At 39.5% G+C, this 18,427-nt stretch overlaps 1 protein-coding gene across 1 annotated transcript in view; it reads left to right on the top strand.

Annotated features, from left to right (window-relative positions):
- CACNA1C (calcium voltage-gated channel subunit alpha1 C) overlaps window positions 1-18,427 on the top strand; it is a gene marked incomplete at both ends in the record, with an annotated part of 485,303 nt that overhangs the window by 266,002 nt on the left and 200,874 nt on the right. Inside the window, one exon of the mRNA XM_080351364.1 lies at window positions 17,610-17,749. Coding sequence (XP_080207490.1) covers window positions 17,610-17,749 — 140 coding nt within the window. The remainder of the gene's footprint in view (window positions 1-17,609; window positions 17,750-18,427) is intronic.

Raw genomic sequence — 18,427 nt, 5'->3', positions numbered from 1 at the left:
TACAAAGTCAAGAAAGCCTCACCAGTCCAAAAAAAATAATGCAGAACATAGGGATTTCTCAAATCAAGGTGGGCTGTATTTATCTAGCAGAAATTAGTAGAAACAGAGAGAGTGACACTTCTAACTCATGAGGGAAAAGCCATTGGGATGTTAACATCACATCTTATTAAATTTTTCTGAAAGGAAGGTTTCTGAAGCAGATTTGGGGTTTCAGGTTACAGAACAGTACAGACGATGTGGTACATTTTTAGGTCTTGCTCAGAGGCTAGATATAAGAGGAAAATGTAGCCATTAAAATACATTGATGTTGATAGGCTTGTATATGTGACAGCATATGTGTGGTTTTTTTTTCCTTCCTAACCGCACTGAATTTCAAAGATAGTGAAAATCAGAAATTGATAGTACCTGTTACTCTTGGTTCTTTTTTCCTAAGCATCAGCATATTCTTAAACAGTTAAGAATAACTGCTAAAACTGCAGTATTCTTCTCAGAAATGACTGCCTGGTAAAACCCAGCCCCATAAAGATTATTTTAGGAGGCTGTAAAGCTCCCCTTGGGAGAGTGCAAAGTAGGAGCCCTGGTGAGGGAAGGGCATTACGGACACATGTGGGGCTGGAAAAACACGAAATCTCTTTCTGGGGACTCACCGCTCTTTCTGATGCACCTTTCACTGGTTGTTCGAGGCCCTGCTTTCTCTCCTTGTGAAGATTTTCCCTGCTCACACTGCAGTGGCCATGAGCACCAGCATCAGCAAAAGCTTACTGGTACAGATTTGTAAGGAGTGTGTTAAGTTTACATTGGGGAAGAATGCTTACTGTCAACAGAAAGCCAATATTATCTCCTTTTATTTATGACCTGCTCAGAATTTCATCTCAGATCTCCATTTTAATCAATCTACCCACAGCATGAATTCTTCTGATTGCTTCTAAGGAGGAGTGCCATGACCTTAGCAGTGAGCTATACTGCACTTATTTTACAAGAGAGATCTAGAGATGTGGGCTTTGTTGTGCACTCAGTAGGTACACCATCTTTTTATATAATTGGTTTCTGTTCTGCTATTTAAAGAGCAGAAGCCGACTGCTTTACTTTGTTGCAGTCCTGGAGCGTGCATCCTGTCAGACACTCTTTTAGTTGAACAGAATCACAATTTTGCAAGGGATATTTTGGTTTTGCAGAGAAAAACAAACAAACAGAAAACACCAAACAACATAGCAACAGGTAGGAGGAGTGACCAGTTGATGCACAGGGTCTAATTCAGCTTCATTAAGACCCTGGCAACCAGTCAGCAATTTATAAATGGAGCAGCAGAACACTATTGTGCAGAAAGTATTACAGCTCCCTCTCTGGTGAGTGTAAATACAGCTCATCTCTACCATGTGAGGAGCTCTGCAGCCTTCTGCACACAGGTCAGCAGTTGATTGCAGATTAAACAACAGAGTGGTTTTAACAAAATAAACTACTTACTAGCTACAATGCAATAAATTCATTATGCTGTGCTGTGTAATATCATATCATATCCTCTTTGGTTTTAACCAGCGTGGTAACAGAAGGCTACTAGGCTGTTTTTGATGTTTTTTTATTCAGACATGATCTCCTAGTTGAGAGAGATTTTTGGCACTTCTGGTCCCCATCAGGGCTGTGGTTGCAACTGTGGCATCTTGGTATCATTTTGATGTTACAATGAAAATGCCACCAAATTATGTATGCTGCTGTAGCACTATGTGTCAGAACAGTTTACAGAAGTGACACAAAAATGCCCATCTCAGATAATGAAGTTTCTTTGGTACCTCATGAGCATTGCTTGGTATGTACACCTTATCTATGGCCTGAAATAGGATATTATCCCCCAAGATTCCACCATCCCACTCCTTATTTTATCATAAGGTGGTAATTAGGTAGGCCCAATTTCCAAACATGTCCCTCAGTTCTGAACAGCTTGGGTTTTGGAGATTGAGACACAGTCACCTGCAGTTTCAACTAAACTTCTGGAAATCCTTGTATAAAATGAGAAGAAAAGTGGAGTGCAAAACAAATCAACAACAACAAAAAGGAACAAACAAACAAACAACTCACCAAAAAACCTAAAACAAAACAAAAACACCACCAAAAAATAGACAAAAGATAGAAAGGTGGCAAAAACAGGAGACAGGAAGTGGAATGGAAGCAACCGAGTGGGACAAAGAGGGGCAGAGACAGCAACATCTCAGTTTTCATCCACCAGGAATTAATCAAAGATTTCTAAACATTTAGACAAGGTCTTTTCATGCTTGTCAGAGGTTCATCTTCTCTAAATTGCTATTAGCTCGTTAGCTGGTTAAGTCAGCCAAGTCAGCATGCCAAGATCCTGTCCCTAGAGGCATCATCGCTCCAATTAGTCAACAAACCACTTGGTGTCTCTGAAAAAAAAAATAATCAGCCTGTCATTGTCCTAAAATGGGTACTTAGAAACTGGCAGACCTCAGATCTTCAAATACCGTTATCCTATGTATTTCTCAAATTTCCCATTTGTGAAATGGAGGCAGTTTCTCTTTTGCTCATGTGGCATTATTTGTATTTTAATTCATTCATTACTGTCTGTGAAATCTATTGCAGTCCTTGGATGACGGAGACTGTATTTATTCAAGTTACTAATATTGGTGCTTTGGAGACTACTCTCATCTATGGAAATCAGTAGATTCAGTGGCTTAAGCCAAATTCTCAACAAATTCTGACTCTTCCTCTGCTCCTTGTAATAAGGGAACTCCAGCATTGCTCCAGAGACATAAGGAGTTCAGTGATCCACTAATCCCCAAATTTCTCTAAGTCCAGGATTAATTAAAAATATGCTCAGCAAAGCTCATAGATTTCTGCTACAGGGCCTCTGTGGACCTAAAGAGATCAAAAGAAGGCTAAACATTCGCAAGGTCGTGTTCACAAATGCCCTTCAAAGGCAGATCCACTGAGGAAGAGAAACTTCCACCAGAAATATCACCAGCCTAGATGAGAATTGGCCAGAACATTAATGCTTGAGAGTTTTCTCGGAGAGGGGAAAGTCCCTCTGCTTAACACAGCTTCTACAGTGTAATCTTAGAAAACTCTGAAACTACACCATCAGGACAGAGAGACTCCATTCCAGTGTGATTGCAGTGACATTTCTAAACTGATCAGCCTGGGGAGAAGCTTGAATTCTGTTTCCCCCAAGAGAACCATTGAGCTCTTTGCCAAATGATGACATACGGAGGCATTCCTTGAAATCCCAAATGGCTAGCAGATTCCTTGTGGAGATCTGCTTTAGCTGCATGAGTGTCAAAGATGTTTTAAAAGGCTCTTCACTCATGAGTACAGAAGGACTGTCACCTGGTGTCTTTCTGCCCAAAACCAATAAACAGCTGCCTCCTAGATGAGACAAATCTCACTGGATCTTGTGGCCATGGACATCTGGAATAAAAAAGCAAGGGCTAGAAGATACCTTGGGAGGCCATTTAGGTATTCTGCCTCACAGAAGGATTTAAGCTCTAGTGATTTAAACTTCCCAGGTGGTGTACTTTGGTACGTGTATCACCTATATTGACATTCCAAAGAAAGGTTTCCTTATTGGCCAAACGTAAACCTTCTTTGTGCCCATGTGAAGCCATTATCTCCTGCCATATCTGAAGTGAATGCAGACAAAGGGGTTATTCACCACGTCTCTGAAGCAGTCTATAGCCTTGTCTTACCTTCTCTATGCTGAACGACGTCACATCAGTCTTTCCTCTCAGGTCATTTTTCAAAGCTTCTGAAGATCCTTGTTCCTCTTCCCTGGTCCCTCTCCAGTCCATCCACGTATTACTTCATTCACAGAATTTCAGCATAACTTTCACCCCTGCTGTGTAGAGAGGAAAGATTTCTTCTTGCCTCTTGTGGTTTGTACGTTTGTTTACACATCCCAGCATGTTGTTTGCTTTTTTTTTTCATTTTGCAATAGCATGACATTGAGTCATATTCAGTCTGTGATTGACTATAACCCCTGGAGCCTTCTCTGAACATCTAAAGCACTAAGGTGGTGAGACAAACTTATCCCTGGCAGTATCATCCTTTCAGTCAGCTCTAGAAGACCCGTGGGATAATTTAGCTCTACTGGTTTCACATCTGACAACTTACACGAGAGATTTCACTGTCATTTCCTTTTTCTGTGTAACAGCCCAACTAAATATAATGTAGTATAGTGAATCTAATTTCATCAGTTCTTGGTAACTGAACGTTTCATGAAGGGAACGGTTGCAGAAAGGAAGCTAATTAAAATTAAAGAATTTCTCTCAATTATTTTATTTTATGGCCTTTGCTATAGACCAGTGGATTCATAGCCCTCCTTACTTTTTTTTTTTTTTTCATCTCCTTGTGAAAACAAATGAAGTTTCAAATAAAGCAGAGTAAGACAGCATGGAAGACTGAAATGGAGGAGTTACAAGTGACAGAGGAGACTGGAAGTTCTGGAAAGCAGCTTGTGGAGTCATGCTCAGGGGCTTGAGACAAGTCCTTGTGACATGCTACCTTACTAATATTTTTATACATTTTCATAAATCCTGACGGTTCCTACAAGGAGGGAATGGTTATGAAAGAGAAAAATTGCTTTGGAAAATTCCAGTTTAGACTGACTAGAACAGGACAATTTCATCAAAACATGAAAGTGTTTGCAAAAATTCAATCACAAAGTCTTTTTCCATCCATAAAATATGAAATTTTAAAAGTTTTACGTTGTTTTGTTTTGTTCTTGCAGTCTTTCAAGGGATCAGAAGAGTCTCTGGACTGAGCAAAGCTTATTACCTGCAAAACTTCTTCTTTTTCCATCTGTGTGTAACAAGCGATACCAAAGATAGTCAAAACAGAATGAAAGAGTAATATTGAAATTATTCTTCATCATTTCTACATTCAATCATTTTTACACCCTTTTTGCTAATCCGTAAATAGTAGCAGCTTTTTCCATTTAATTATATTTTTCAATCGATTCCACCATTGAGCTCAAACATTAACACAATGCTGCCTTAGCACAGTTTGTAGGCAATTAAAATAAAACACTAAAATCCACCAAGTCTGTGCAATTTGATTTAATGTTACTGTAGGAGAATATTTCTGGTATCACTGGACCGAATCTTACTGTACTTACTGGGTTTTTACTCAGTTCTTGCTCATGCAGAACTTCTAGAAGTTGCTGAAAATTGTGTTCAAATCAGGACTTCATTTAAAATCTGTTCCATGAGCGATTCTTTCAAGTGTTTGCAAAATCTATGTTTTACTCTTTCTTTTTTTTTTTTTTAAATAAAATGAGTCTAAGTTTATTACACAAATATCTTAAAAGCTTTACCTGAAATGCCATACCATTTGTTTAAGGTATTACTTTTTGCTGTATTAAATATGTAGTTTGATTTGATGTTTGTGAATTTAATGTGGTAGTCTCCAGCTAAACACAGTAGCACAGTAGTAATTGCATATTTGACTGGGAGGTAACAATATGGTGGAAGAATAATTGTCTTAAAACAATATCTAGGAGTTTATCCAGCTCCTGCCACATTTGTATTGGCAACAATGAGCCTCACTTTACTATGCGTGACCTAAAATGTACCAAAAGCAGAGTGGGGGAATGAAGGGGTAAAAAGCCAGAAAATGTCAGGGGAGGACACTGTGCAGTGTCTGTGAGGCTATGAAGACTATGTCCTCAGCACAAGAAAACACTTAGGCCCCACCATAGCTCAAGCACAGGCATCGGCTGTCTCATTTCTGTGGTGTGAGCTGGGCCTTGGCCAACAGTGAGGCAAAAGTGATAGGTATAGTGTTTCACAGATCAATTGGAACAACTAGTCAGGATGAAAAACTTGGAAGACATCCAGTGCAGCAGCCTATAATGTTAATAGCATTAAAAATAATTTTCAGGCAGATCAATATGAATCCTGTTTGCTTAGAGGCTGATTGAGGAGAGAGGGAGCCTTGGGAACAGAGTAAGTGAAAACACGAAGTGTGTAACATCTTATTTTCATCGAGTGAATGTGAAATCTTTGAAATCCAAGTCCATTTGGTAAAACGCTTGCCAGCCCCCCAAGGTAGTCTATCTGACATAGAGGAAATCTGGCTGAGTTCTTAGAGATCACTTCACCAGAAGTGACCTCCCAAGTGATGGGTGTCATAAGGATTTGACTGTAACTGATGAACGGGAATTCTGGTTGTAGGGGGGATTTATATTTATTGTTTTTTTCAGGCAGCCCAGCTGAAACCTGATTTTCCCTTTAGACGAAGAACCCACAGCCTGCAATGCTTGCAGGAGATAAAGCCACTCCTGAAGCCAGGGAATGTAGGAAGAGAATGCCTTTTTGCAAACTGGCCAGAAGCTAATCAAGCTGAGTTTAATTAAAGAGCATTATAGGATATTAATAACATTCCTGACCTTTCTTTGCCCAGACACTAATATTTTTCTTAGTTTTTATTTTAAGTTTATCTACATGAGAATAAATATTGTCTTAAGGGTTTATCATAGTAAGAGAAAACACAGGTACACTGGCTGCCTCTCCCCTCTTCTGGCATGAAAATTCATAGCTCACTATAGCTCTTTACAGACTTTTCACTTGCAAAAAGCAGCATGGGTGCAACATTCATTCCTTATTAATGCCTGAACTTCATTAGAAATCTTTCTTCCTTGTTTTTAGTGAATTAAATGCATTAGCATGCATTAACCCATTTCAGAGCTGTTTCTCTTCTTTCTGTTTTTCCTCCTGCTTGTTTGCCAGTCAGGCTGTTAGAAATCTGAGCATTGTCTGGGAAATTACAGTATGTCAAAGCTTGATTTTGTTGAATATTAGAATGAAAAGTTGAAGGATTCTATATGTGATATTTCCCCTGTATACTGTCTCTAAAGGAAATTTCTCAGAGTATTTCAGTGCAGAAATAGCAGGGCATTATGTTTAAACATTTTTACTGAACAAAAATGTTTTTACATTCCCAGATTCATGTGTTTGGCTTGCTTGAAGCAAATCCAACTATTTTGTTATTATGTGACCTTACATTACTCTGCACCCACCCAAGTGCTGCTGTGGGCTTTCTGAGGGTGATCTCGTGTCCTGCAGGCTGGGGTTACACCAACTTGACACCTTACCCCAGCGTAATGGGATGAAAGGTGGTGGTGTTTAGAAAGGTTAATAGTTTGCCCCTTTATCACTGCAATATGTTCACATATTAGGATGAAACACACACTTGTCTTACAAGAAATCAAAATACATGTTTCAGTCTGATGGGGGGGGCTGGGAAGGAAAGTGGGGCAAGGATCCAAATTTGACTTTCCATCTTCTTGTCCCTGGGTCTACTTCAACATCAGCAGCCACCACAGTGAGAGGCGGCAGAGTGGCTGATGGGAGTCAACCAAGGGACAGAAGAACTGGCAAAGAACACCAGGTTTTGTGGGTTTTTTTTGGTTAGCCTAAATTAGAAAAACCTCCTAAAACCTAAAACAATTCTTTTACTTCTCCTTGCCTAGAAGAAATCTTGCTGCTCTGCAGAGCTGCAGCCTTGTGAGCTTCATCTGTTTAAAATGAAGTCAATTTCTATTCTCTGGGTATTGCACAGGTCGCAGTCATGTTTTTAATTACCAATTAGACTTCCATTAAGGAAATAAAATGAGTTTTATGTGCTGGTTGTCGAAGGTCCTTATAGCTGCCTCATTTCACGTGCCCTGTCCGTTCAAGCAGCAAGAAATCGAACAGAAACTTACTCAGGGGTAGTATACAAAAACGGAAAAGCTTTGCCCCACAAAAGGAAAGAGAGAAGCTGAGATGGAGAAGCTGCAAAGACTTTTCATTTTCCATTCCCTTCAGTTGTTTTTTTCCTGTCTGTCATGAGCAGTGTGAACAGAATGTTAAATATGCCCTTAAGTTACTCATGGAGAGAAAAGGTCACATGCACATATACACTCCATCCCTTTCTTTCTCTCATGCGTGTGTGTACATCATGTGTTTGTATGAACGCGTATGGAGAGACCCCAACCCTAGAACATTGAACTCTGGGACCAGTTATTTGCTTAGAACTTTCAAGAGGGTGAGGTTATAAATAGTCATCAATTCAATTTATTTATAAAGCATTCACTGTCAAGGCATCACTGCACAAACAATTATGAAAGAATTGTAGTAGATTGAAAACATAAATTAGAGCATCATAAAATGCACGAGAGTGACTGGATTAAAATGCATTTGACAGAAATGTTTTAAAAGTGGGATTAGATGAGCTCTTCTGGGTGATCAGTCAAAGAAAAGTCTGTGCTTAGTGGCCTATTAAGAGAAAGATTCAGGGCCAGATTTCTGCAGGCACTCTCTTGTGGCACTCAGGAGTTGAGAGTAATTCACAGAGGGTCTAAATTTTGCTGGATGTGGCTGTGGTTTCTTGAGGAGCCCATGTTTGCTGACATCTGATCCTGTGCTAGCTGCCCAAATACTTCTTCCTTTTGGTTGTTCTCATCTTGCCCCTGCTAGCCATGTCCTCTTCTAAGGACATGTCCTATGTAAAGGACTCATGTGAGAAAGGCAACATCAGTCATTTTGTCAGCTCAGTACATGGGGGTGCCCCCTTCAAAATGGGGTTCCCCCTGCAAGGCAATTTAGGGAAGGCTTCTATTTCTTTAGTGCTACCTGAGAAGTTTTAAAAGGGGAATTCAGCCTGTAGGCAACTACTTACCTACTTAAGAGGATAGTACTTTCCATGTTAAAGTTAGCAGCAAAATTCTTCCCAATTTAGCCTATATTTTAGTCTAACCTGACATGTACTAGAATTACTCAATACCTTGTGTGATTAGACCTTTTTTGTTGTTGTTAAAAAAGTGCCCTTTTTTAAAATTTTTTTAAAAAAAATGTTTTTTGGGAAAAAAGTTGCTTCATTAAAAAGCATAAAATGCAACTTCTCCACACATTCTGGACTCCTCATGGATAAGGGGATTGTAAAAACCCTTGGCACACAAAAAGTCTCATTATGGGCACATTTCCAAAGGAACTCACTATCCACATGTTGAGCGCTGCTATAAATTCAGTCATTCATTTTGGGACCCAATTTTTGGTGATCTCTTAGAAAAGATGACTCAATACCAACATGAATGTTCTTCATTGTGCCTGTCTGTATGACAACAGTCTAAGCTCACAGGACAGATAAACTACAGTTGTGATAATGTTGATTCCAAGTAATTAAAAAATCATCAGCTCCTGAAATCATGTGATTGACTAGAAATTGATAAATCTCATGGGAACAGGATTAGTTCTTTTAAGCAGTCAGATGCTTGGGGTTCACCTTTGTTAAGCTTTTTTCATACAGTAAGGTGTAGAGACTTGTTGAAAACTAATGTACTGAAAGCACCGATTGTGTAATGATGATCAGATTAAAACAATATAGTGAGAAGAACTTTGGACTTGTGACTTTAGAAATCAGGCCATAGATGGTGCAAAACAGTAAAATCATTACAACAGTTATTGCTGAGGTCATGTAGCCTGTTTCCAAAAGCAAACATGCCCATGTATCCTGCTTAGATGATATGCTATAAAGAAGACCTTTTAGAAACTGTCCTAATGAGTCAAAATTTAATTAGATAGAGATTTTTTCAGAATTCCTCCTAAAGGGGGATATATATTTACTGTTCTGCCTGGCAACAAAATGCTCAATATTTAACACTAATATGGTTTTGAGCACAGAAAGATTAGGTTATGCTAGAGTGACCTGGCTTTAATACTACTAATAAAGAAACATAATAGTTAAATGGAGCACTGAAATGTTTTATGGCTGATAGACTTGTATTTCTTATTGCATACCTGATTGAGTTCAAACACCTGATTGTGGTAAACAGCCGGTTTCTAACTTATTTGAGTCATTTTGGAAGCTGGATGAGATATGCCTTGTGATGATCTATTAGATGTAGCTGTCATACCGAGGCTGCTCTGATTTAAATGGATGCTTCTGTCCTTAATCAGTGGTTGGTAGACGGACAATTGACTGTGGTGTTTCAAATGGTTGTGTTAACCTTGGGAGAAGACACTGGACTGCCTCACTGCCTCTGAAACCACATAAAGAAAACTAGTAAAAGCTTTCTTCTAGGAGTGTATTTAATTCCTAGGCATGGTGGCAACACACCACCTACCCAGCTTTTAATTTCTATCCAGAGATCCTAAATGAGACTCTTATAGTCATAAACCTTATGCTGTCTTCCCTAATGTTGCTTCCTCCTAGAAGGGTAATCTCTTATTGGTCTGATTGGAATACAAAGTGACAGTTCATTTCAATTTAATCAGAGTAGTAGACCAAAACAAAAGACACTAGGATACAACATTCTTTGCCTCTTCAAAGCTCTTCACGTTGAAATGTTTGTACATGGCCTGTTTGAATGGCTTCAGTTCTTGGTCATGCCAAAGAAAAACTGAACCCATAAAGAACATATTATCTAGATTTAATTAATATACAGGCAGGATCCTATTTTTCTATTTGAGTCCAAAAAAGAAAAAATCTTGAGCAACAACACCCAAGAGATTTCTGCTACTGATAGCCAAAGACCGTAAAGAAAAATCTTATATAGGTTAGACATTATCTAATTGGTACCAGATTCCAAATTTTAAGTCCAAATGGATGCATAATCTTTTATATGAATCCAGAAAGGTGCATGCTTGACTGTCTCTGTTGTGGAGAATGAGGTATCCCACTGGGAGTCGTTGATGTGCAATGAAAAGGAAATACTGAGTTTTTTAGATTATTCTGAGGACTAGAGGTACATTTAGAATGATAAAATATGCATACGGAGTCTCAGACAAAAATATAGGTTGAAGAGAACTTCTGTGGATTTTCTAGTCCAAATTCCAGCTCAAAGCTCTAGTATACATGTTTCAAAAAAATTCTCCTCTCATGTTGTGGTGCAATGATATTGGTATGTTAGCCCCTTCTGAAATGTATGATTTGCAATAATTACATTATTCTGTATAGCTGGAGCCTCTTTCTCCACCTAATGTTAGTAAAAAATGTCGGTGAAATTATGGTAAATCAGAACAGTAATTGCATTTATCGTCTGTATTTTGATTTAAGTGAATAAGGAACATATGGCTCACTGAAGGGGAAGATGTGTTTGTACAAGGTATGTAGCACAGGGGATTAACCCCTTGTGCCTTGGCTTTGTATTACAATTGGACTCTGACACAAAATGTAATTCCACTGAACCCATAAATAAGTTCAACATGATCCTTGTCAAAGTGGTGTAAGAAAAATAAGGAGCTTAGACTAGATCCTGCAAGAGAGCTATGCATGAAGGATTGGTTGATTTGCCAATGGTTGATCTGCCAAGTCTTGAATACAGGGTATGTGTATCAGGTCTGTAATCATTCACAACTATTCATGCCCTCTCTTTTAATCACTTCAGTGAAAGTTCTTTAAATGGATCATGGGCACGTTATGAATTATCATAAAGTACTGAAGGCAGGCTTGCACTATGTTCCTTTTTTATAATTACTCAGATTAGTGAGAATTCTGCCTTTGTTTTATTCTTTTAGTATTGAACAGCTTTAAAGTAGCTGCACATGAGAGTGTCTCCTGTTTACATGTGTTAGTTACAACGTGGTATTTCTGCATCTCTCAGTATGAATTTAACTCTGCTCATTGTAAAACCTGATGTTGTATAGACACTGCCTTTGTTTGGAGCGACGGCAATACTAGTCATATTTGGAAATCTAACCTTTCAGAAGCTCTTCTTACTTCTGTTTACCAATATAGTGAGTTATGTTTAGTTGAATGATAGTCACCCACTTCCTCCTTTGGATTTCTTTTATCCCTGCCAGGATTGATTTTTGAGAATATTCTTATTGGGGAAGAGATGGGACATTGTGTTTTAGGACCAGCAGTAACAGTAAATGGAGTTACATTCAGCAGTGTGCTATCTTATAATCCCTTTCTCTTTGTCAAATAAATGGATATGGCCACTTGTTTCTGCAATGACAGTAATTTTAAGGAGAAAGACAGACAAAAATCCAAACAGGTTCCTTCCTCTGAGTTTCATTCCCTCATGTGCTTGCATACTATTTTCATGCATACTTAGCTGGAAATGTCTCCTGAGTAACTGAGTACATTTGGAAGTAACTCAGTGTCAACAAACTTGTGTTAACATCTGCTCTATTGAATTGATCCTTCAAGTGCACACATGTGGCTCTTCCTTACTGAAGGTCAAAGATATTTAATGCTAACAGTAGCCTTCAGGTCAGCATATTTGCAAAGTGAGAATATCCATATCTTGGATGTGATGATAGCTTGTAATCCAAAAACACGGAACCTTTTTCCATGTCATGAAGTCTCTGGGCCATTTTTCCCAGCGCTGCAGTTTAGTCTCCCTACCACCCATCAGAAAAGATTATTGTCCCTACTAGGAAAAAGTCTGAGTGCTTCCACTCTGACATGTATCTTTCATAGCCTGTTTATGCAATTAATGCCAAAATATCCTATATGACATGGGTCCTTGAAATATTACTGTTTTACTTGGAGTACTGAGTATTTGCATTACTGAAGAAATGTATTCTCTTAATGTTTAAGGAAGCACTAGGGAATAATAATGCAGACACTGACGTAACTTGGTCTAAGGTCAAATAGGCAGCTTCATAGAGGTTCTAGCTGTGCAGTGCTTGCTGCACATTACTTCAGATATAAAAGATCTAGTTTTTGAAACATGCCTTGCAACAAGCAGAGCAGAGTGCAAGCAGAGAGACAGCAAAGTTTGAGAAAACCTGTGGTGGCTGAATTTTAGGCTATAAAATGTTTAGACTGGGGTGTATGAGATGTGAGGACCTGATTGTGATTTGAGCCTTAAGTAACTCTTGCAAAGAAAATGTTATAACCTTGTAGTACTGCTGAGTGGGAGGGTTTTGGAGAGCTAGGATCCAGATCCAGTGAATGATTAAGGACCATATCACTCCTCTCCTGATGGGAGAAAAGCCTTATGGCACTCTCCAGTAATTTGTTTGGATTTTCCCTTTTCAGACTCCTTTTATGAATGCAGGATGTCATTAGGTACAGTTTAAAAATTATAAACAAAAACAAACATATGACGTCTTCGGAAGGCACTTGGGATTAGAGGGGTTTTGTGCTTAATACAGTAATCCTCTTTTGGAAATATATCTTAGAGCCTTAAGAGTAAGTTAATGTTTGTTTCTTCGTTGAGAGGAAGACGATGTATGATTTGTTTCTTGGCAATGTTAGTGCCGGCTAATCCATCAGCTAGGGCAGCTGAGGCTCATGTCCTGTATCTACCCAAGAAAACCAAACCAACCAAATAAAAAACAAACAAACAAAACCCCCCACGAACAAACAAAAAACCACACTCCACCCCAAAAATGAGTGGTAGAGCCAGCCCCAGGACATCTGTGTATGCTTCAGAGACTGGCCAGTTTTCCAAAACTTTTGTCCTTCCTCTTCTTCCACTTCTATGTTTTTAGGTTTTCCTCTGGTTTTTGAAACATTTTCATCGCTATTTCCCAAGCAGGAAGTTCCTGTTTTATGATTCTGCAGCCTGCAATATGCTTCATGTGTCTCAGCTACATCAGCATGGTTCCCATTTCTAAGGCAGAAATGAAAAAACCCTGTTCCCTCTTTCTTACAGCTCCAGAATAAATTCTCTCACCTTTGATGCTGTGGTTTCGATTTGCGTTTCAAGGGGCAATGCTGTTGCTCTCTCCTTTCTCTCCTGTGAAAGTAGCGGGCAGATTCCTCCCTCCCTGTCAGCAGGGTGCTCTCTCATAGAGAAATACCAGTATTTTTCTAGCTTGGTTTCTTTTAAAATGGCACCAAAAGGGCTTCTCTGAGGAGTGGGAGTTATGGATACTTTGCAGTGCTATGTCCCTTGGAAGCTTGAAACGCTGAGGCCCAATCTGTCTGACCTGTGAGAGCACAGCTTCAAATGAACAGGCAGAAGCATAGAAGCCCATTTAGCAGAGGCAACTTAATTGTTCTGTATCTGCCAAGGGCAACAGGTCCTCCTTTCCTTTCCAGCCTGAGGCCAGGGGGCGGTTGAGTCATGTCTGTGAGTTCACCAGGCAAGGTGGCATCAGAACTGGGGCTGCAAACCAGGTTCTCAGGAGCCCTGTTATGTTACATCACTACTGAGTTATGCTGTGTTCATAAAGACTCTTCAGTTTTATAGTATAAGGAGAAAGGAAACACAAATTAATTAGTAGACTTTTCAAATTTTTCTTAAATACAAGCCAGAGTAGCTTCCTGAAATGGTCTTGGACTAGCTACGCTGTTTAATCTCAGCAGTATTTTTCCTTCAGTTTTAGAACCTGAAATCATTAATTTAAGTGCAGAGGATCATAAAATCTCTCTCGTCTGCTCAGCATTCTGTATCTTATGTTCATTTTAGGGGCTTTTATAGAATTTTATTTTTTATGGATCTTTACACCTTAAGCAGAGAGTTGTAATGAATTTATTCAAACAGCTGGTAGTTGTATATGTGTATATGCACATATTTATGTATAGGTGTATATATATATTCATGTGTGTGTGTAATATTTTGGCATATTATTATGTCAATAACATGGTTCAACAAACAGCATTATTACAATAACAAAACAGGAGTCTTTAGTCTCATAGGCTTCTTTAGAGGCAAAAAGGTATGAGGCTTCTAAACCCAACCAAATGGAACCTGTTAGTCGTTGAAATACTGGCTGGTCTGTGCAGTATTAAATATTTAAAAAAAAAAAAAAAAAGTTCCAGAATTTTCTCAAGTACTTGATTTCTTGGACTTTGATTATATTATTGCAGGTATTTCAATGAAATTCATGGAGTGGAATGGTTTTTCTGGCCAGGCAGGCCTGCACAGCACTGTGTCTACAGAAGCAGCACAGAGCCAGACACAGAGCTGGCAGCAGCATTTGTCCCAGGGCACCTGGAGGTCAAGGACAGCATTTGCTGTTAAATTACTGGGCATGGGGTTAGCTTTAGGCCTTCCTTTTCTCTTGTTCTACAGTCTGCCAACCTGGAGTTATTAAGCAAGAGGGCAGGCTCCTCAACATCCCCTTGGTATCTGTCTTATTTGTGAACTATTAAGAGACGTTTTTGGGAAGGTCTATTTTTTAGGGCCTACAGCTTTTTTCCATGAGCCCGTGTCTCTGTTTAAAGAATGAGATGCTGGATTAATTCAGTGCACAGGGCAACCTCAAAGATAGTCTTAATGAGAGAGTGGACCTACTGTGGCTCTTTTAGTGGGAAGGAAAGAGAGCTTGCTTACAACTTTGGAAAGCCTTTGGCTGAAATGGGAAGCAAGACTCAGTAATGGGCTGGGTTGCAGCAAGAGAAATCTTTGTTTCAATCCTAAAATAAGTTCATTCATCCCTGGTGAGGCCACATCCATTCCAGGCACAACACTCCCAACTCCCATGCTTGGTTCAGGGTAGGTTCTTCCCCTGCAGAGCACATTTCCATCTTCCTCCAGACTCTACACAGGTTTTACCTTGTCTTTTCAGAGGTAGAACATCACCTCCCAGGTAGAGCTGCCACGGCTATCTGCATGGGATGACATCTGGCCTTGCACCATTCTGGTAGGGGCATGTAGCAGCAGAAAGGTGCAGGGCAATCAAAAAGACCCTGCATAGGCTTCTCATCACACAATCATTTTGTGTTTGGTGGTTGTTTTTTGTGCTGGGTGATTTTTTGTTTGTTTGTTTTTAGGAGGTTTCATGATAGCTTATCTTACTTTACAAACGCGTGCACAGAGTTTGATCGTTTGGGTCTGTTTGATTTGTACATCAATTAGTACCCATTCAGTTGTCGGCAGTGGTAGAGGGAGAATGGCTGCCAGGTTAGCCCCTTCTAGGAGTGTGCAAGCCATTATGGAGCTTTTTTCTGCGGCCGATCCCATGCCTGGCCTGCTGGTTGTTAGCATTTATGTGCCAATTCCTGTGCTAAATTAATAGTGCGCTTGCTATCTGTGGAGATGGGGACATAGTCGCTAGTATTGTACGCCTTTGTTTCCTATTCTGAATTCAAGGGGAGTAAAATCCTTAGCGTGATGACCAGTCTGTGTCTGGGATGATGATGGACAAATTCTGTGTAGTGGTTATGTTCAAAAGCATTATGACTGGTTCAAATAACTACAGATAATTATACTTTTTCTTTTTTAGGTAATTCCCATAGTACGCAATGCAAAATAATACTGCAAGCATTGTGAAAGCATTGTCTGAGGGAAAACCTCAATATTTTAGAGCACAAACATGTGCCTGCTATTGTCAGATGGAATTTCTCAGTCATGTAAAATAAAATGTTAATGTAAACATGCAGATGAACTGGAAATTGCTTTTTTTGGATCGATGGGTTGCTACTGAGTTGTTGTTAATTACCTGGAGCTGAATGGAAGAAGTTCAAATGGGCAGCTGAGTCAAATGATGGAATGATTTTTTTGTAATCCTGCACATTCTGTATTGCTCTGTCATATGAAAATATCCTATGTGCATTCAGCTGAATAGAGGATCAGGGCACTTGCAGGTGGAGCTGAAAAGAAAAATGAAGTAGTGACCTGCCTGAATGCCTTGCTGGGTACACTGTAAGATATGACCAAGAATGCCTACGTTGTTTTAGTTAATAATTATCTCACATTTTTATTTCTTTAATATTGACTTTTAATACCTTACTTTGTAGTTTAGCCTTGCAGGGACCTAATCTCCTTTTGCTGTCATCTAGTTTGCACACATTTTTTTCACACTCAGCTTGCCGTGCAGCACTTCAGTAGTGATTACCTAATGCTGTAGTTTCCCTCCTACTCAGATGGAGGTCCCTACCATTTCTGCAATACTGCTGTTGTTATTCGACACTGGGGCCAAAAACCTCAGAGATAAGAGACAGTGAGCCTGTGTACTGACTCCAAAAGCCTGCTTGCTTGTCCTGAATCAGACTGTACTGTCACTGGAAGTGACTTTGTTTGGATGTACTTAATTGCAGCCTGCATTTCACAAGGACATGTACATTCCTGATGGAATGACTAAAAGCCTCCAGTATTAGTCAGCCTGATCTGTAAATCGTTTATCATCAATATTCAGCCTACCTATTCCTCAGCAACAGAAAAGGGAATCCCAAAGAAGGCACAGTTTGACACATAGAGTCATAGAATGTCCTGAGTTGGAAGGGACCCACGAGTATCAAGTCTAACTCCTGTTCCCGCATAGGACAACCTCACAATTCACAGGACATACACACATCATTCTTGGGAGGGCCCATTTATATTTCTCTGCATCTCCTTCCAGAAGCAGAAAAGGATTGGATGCAGTTCTGATGGCTGACAATATTTGGCAATGTACTCCATGGTGAGCTGAGTGTTAGGACATGCCTGTGTTAATCCTCTCCTTCACATAGGCCTATGCAGCAGCTGGTCCCTGCCAAGGCAAGGGCAGCAAATTTCAGAGCCCAACCAAATTTATTGTCACTGTCCTGTCAGACTGGCTGCAGACAATGCCAGCCTGAGGATAAGGGCCCTGTGGCAAGCCATGCATGTTAGATGTACCGAAGTGGCAAGTCAGTGAGTTGGAGGCTGCATGGGTGGAGTGTGACGAAAGAAAATGTCCTTATCCACAGTTTGTCACTCACGCTAACCGTTGTCTCTTTTTTTCTCTTGTCTTCCCCAGGAACGAGTGGAATATCTCTTTCTCATAATTTTTACAGTGGAAGCATTTTTAAAAGTAATAGCATATGGACTTCTCTTTCACCCCAACGCTTACCTCCGCAATGGCTGGAATTTACTAGATTTTATAATTGTGGTAGTAGGGTGAGTACCTGCATTTTGTCTTTGAATACAAGGTGCGCATGGGAACGCTGGCAACATTTGGGAGCATGAAGGGGGTACATTACCTATGAGTGATGTTAGAGGTTGTTGACTATCATGTTCCTCCTGCAACCAGCATTTTTCCCTGCTGCATTAGTCCTCCTGCAGACTCCATGTGTTTTAACAAGTTTTATTGTGTAACCTAAACATACAGTTATGTCACTGCTCTTCTGCAGATATCTAATTTCAGTGTGTAGCAATGATTTACCTAGAGGTAAATATTAAAGACTGACAGTCAGTTGATGTACATATTCTGTCTGGTGTCCCTTGCTGCTTAGTCTTTTCCAAGGCTTTTAGTGGCTTGCAAGATATGGAAATTAAACTGGTCTTTGGGAACACGGATGAAAATAGGAAGCAGTGCAAGGCTATTGGATAAAGTCAAATGCCTTATAATACTTTACTGGAAGAAAATCCCTTTATAAATCTGTATGCACATTAAAAATATCTAGGCAGGATCCTTTAGTTAAGATTAGAGTTAGATGATAAATAAATTCTGCTATCTCATTCTCAAAGATGGATGAAAATATTAAATCCCAGGTTTTCATACTTACAAATAAAATTAGTTCTTCAGTTCAATTGTGTTGTTCTGCTGGTGATTTCAATACTTTTGATTCGGACACT

The sequence above is a fragment of the Nesoenas mayeri genome, assembly GCF_963082525.1.
Source record: "Nesoenas mayeri genome assembly, chromosome: 1".
Classification (NCBI taxonomy): Eukaryota; Metazoa; Chordata; class Aves; order Columbiformes; family Columbidae; genus Nesoenas; species Nesoenas mayeri.
Note: the sequence above shows the minus strand (reverse complement) of the source record. Positions and strands in the feature narration are given on the sequence as shown.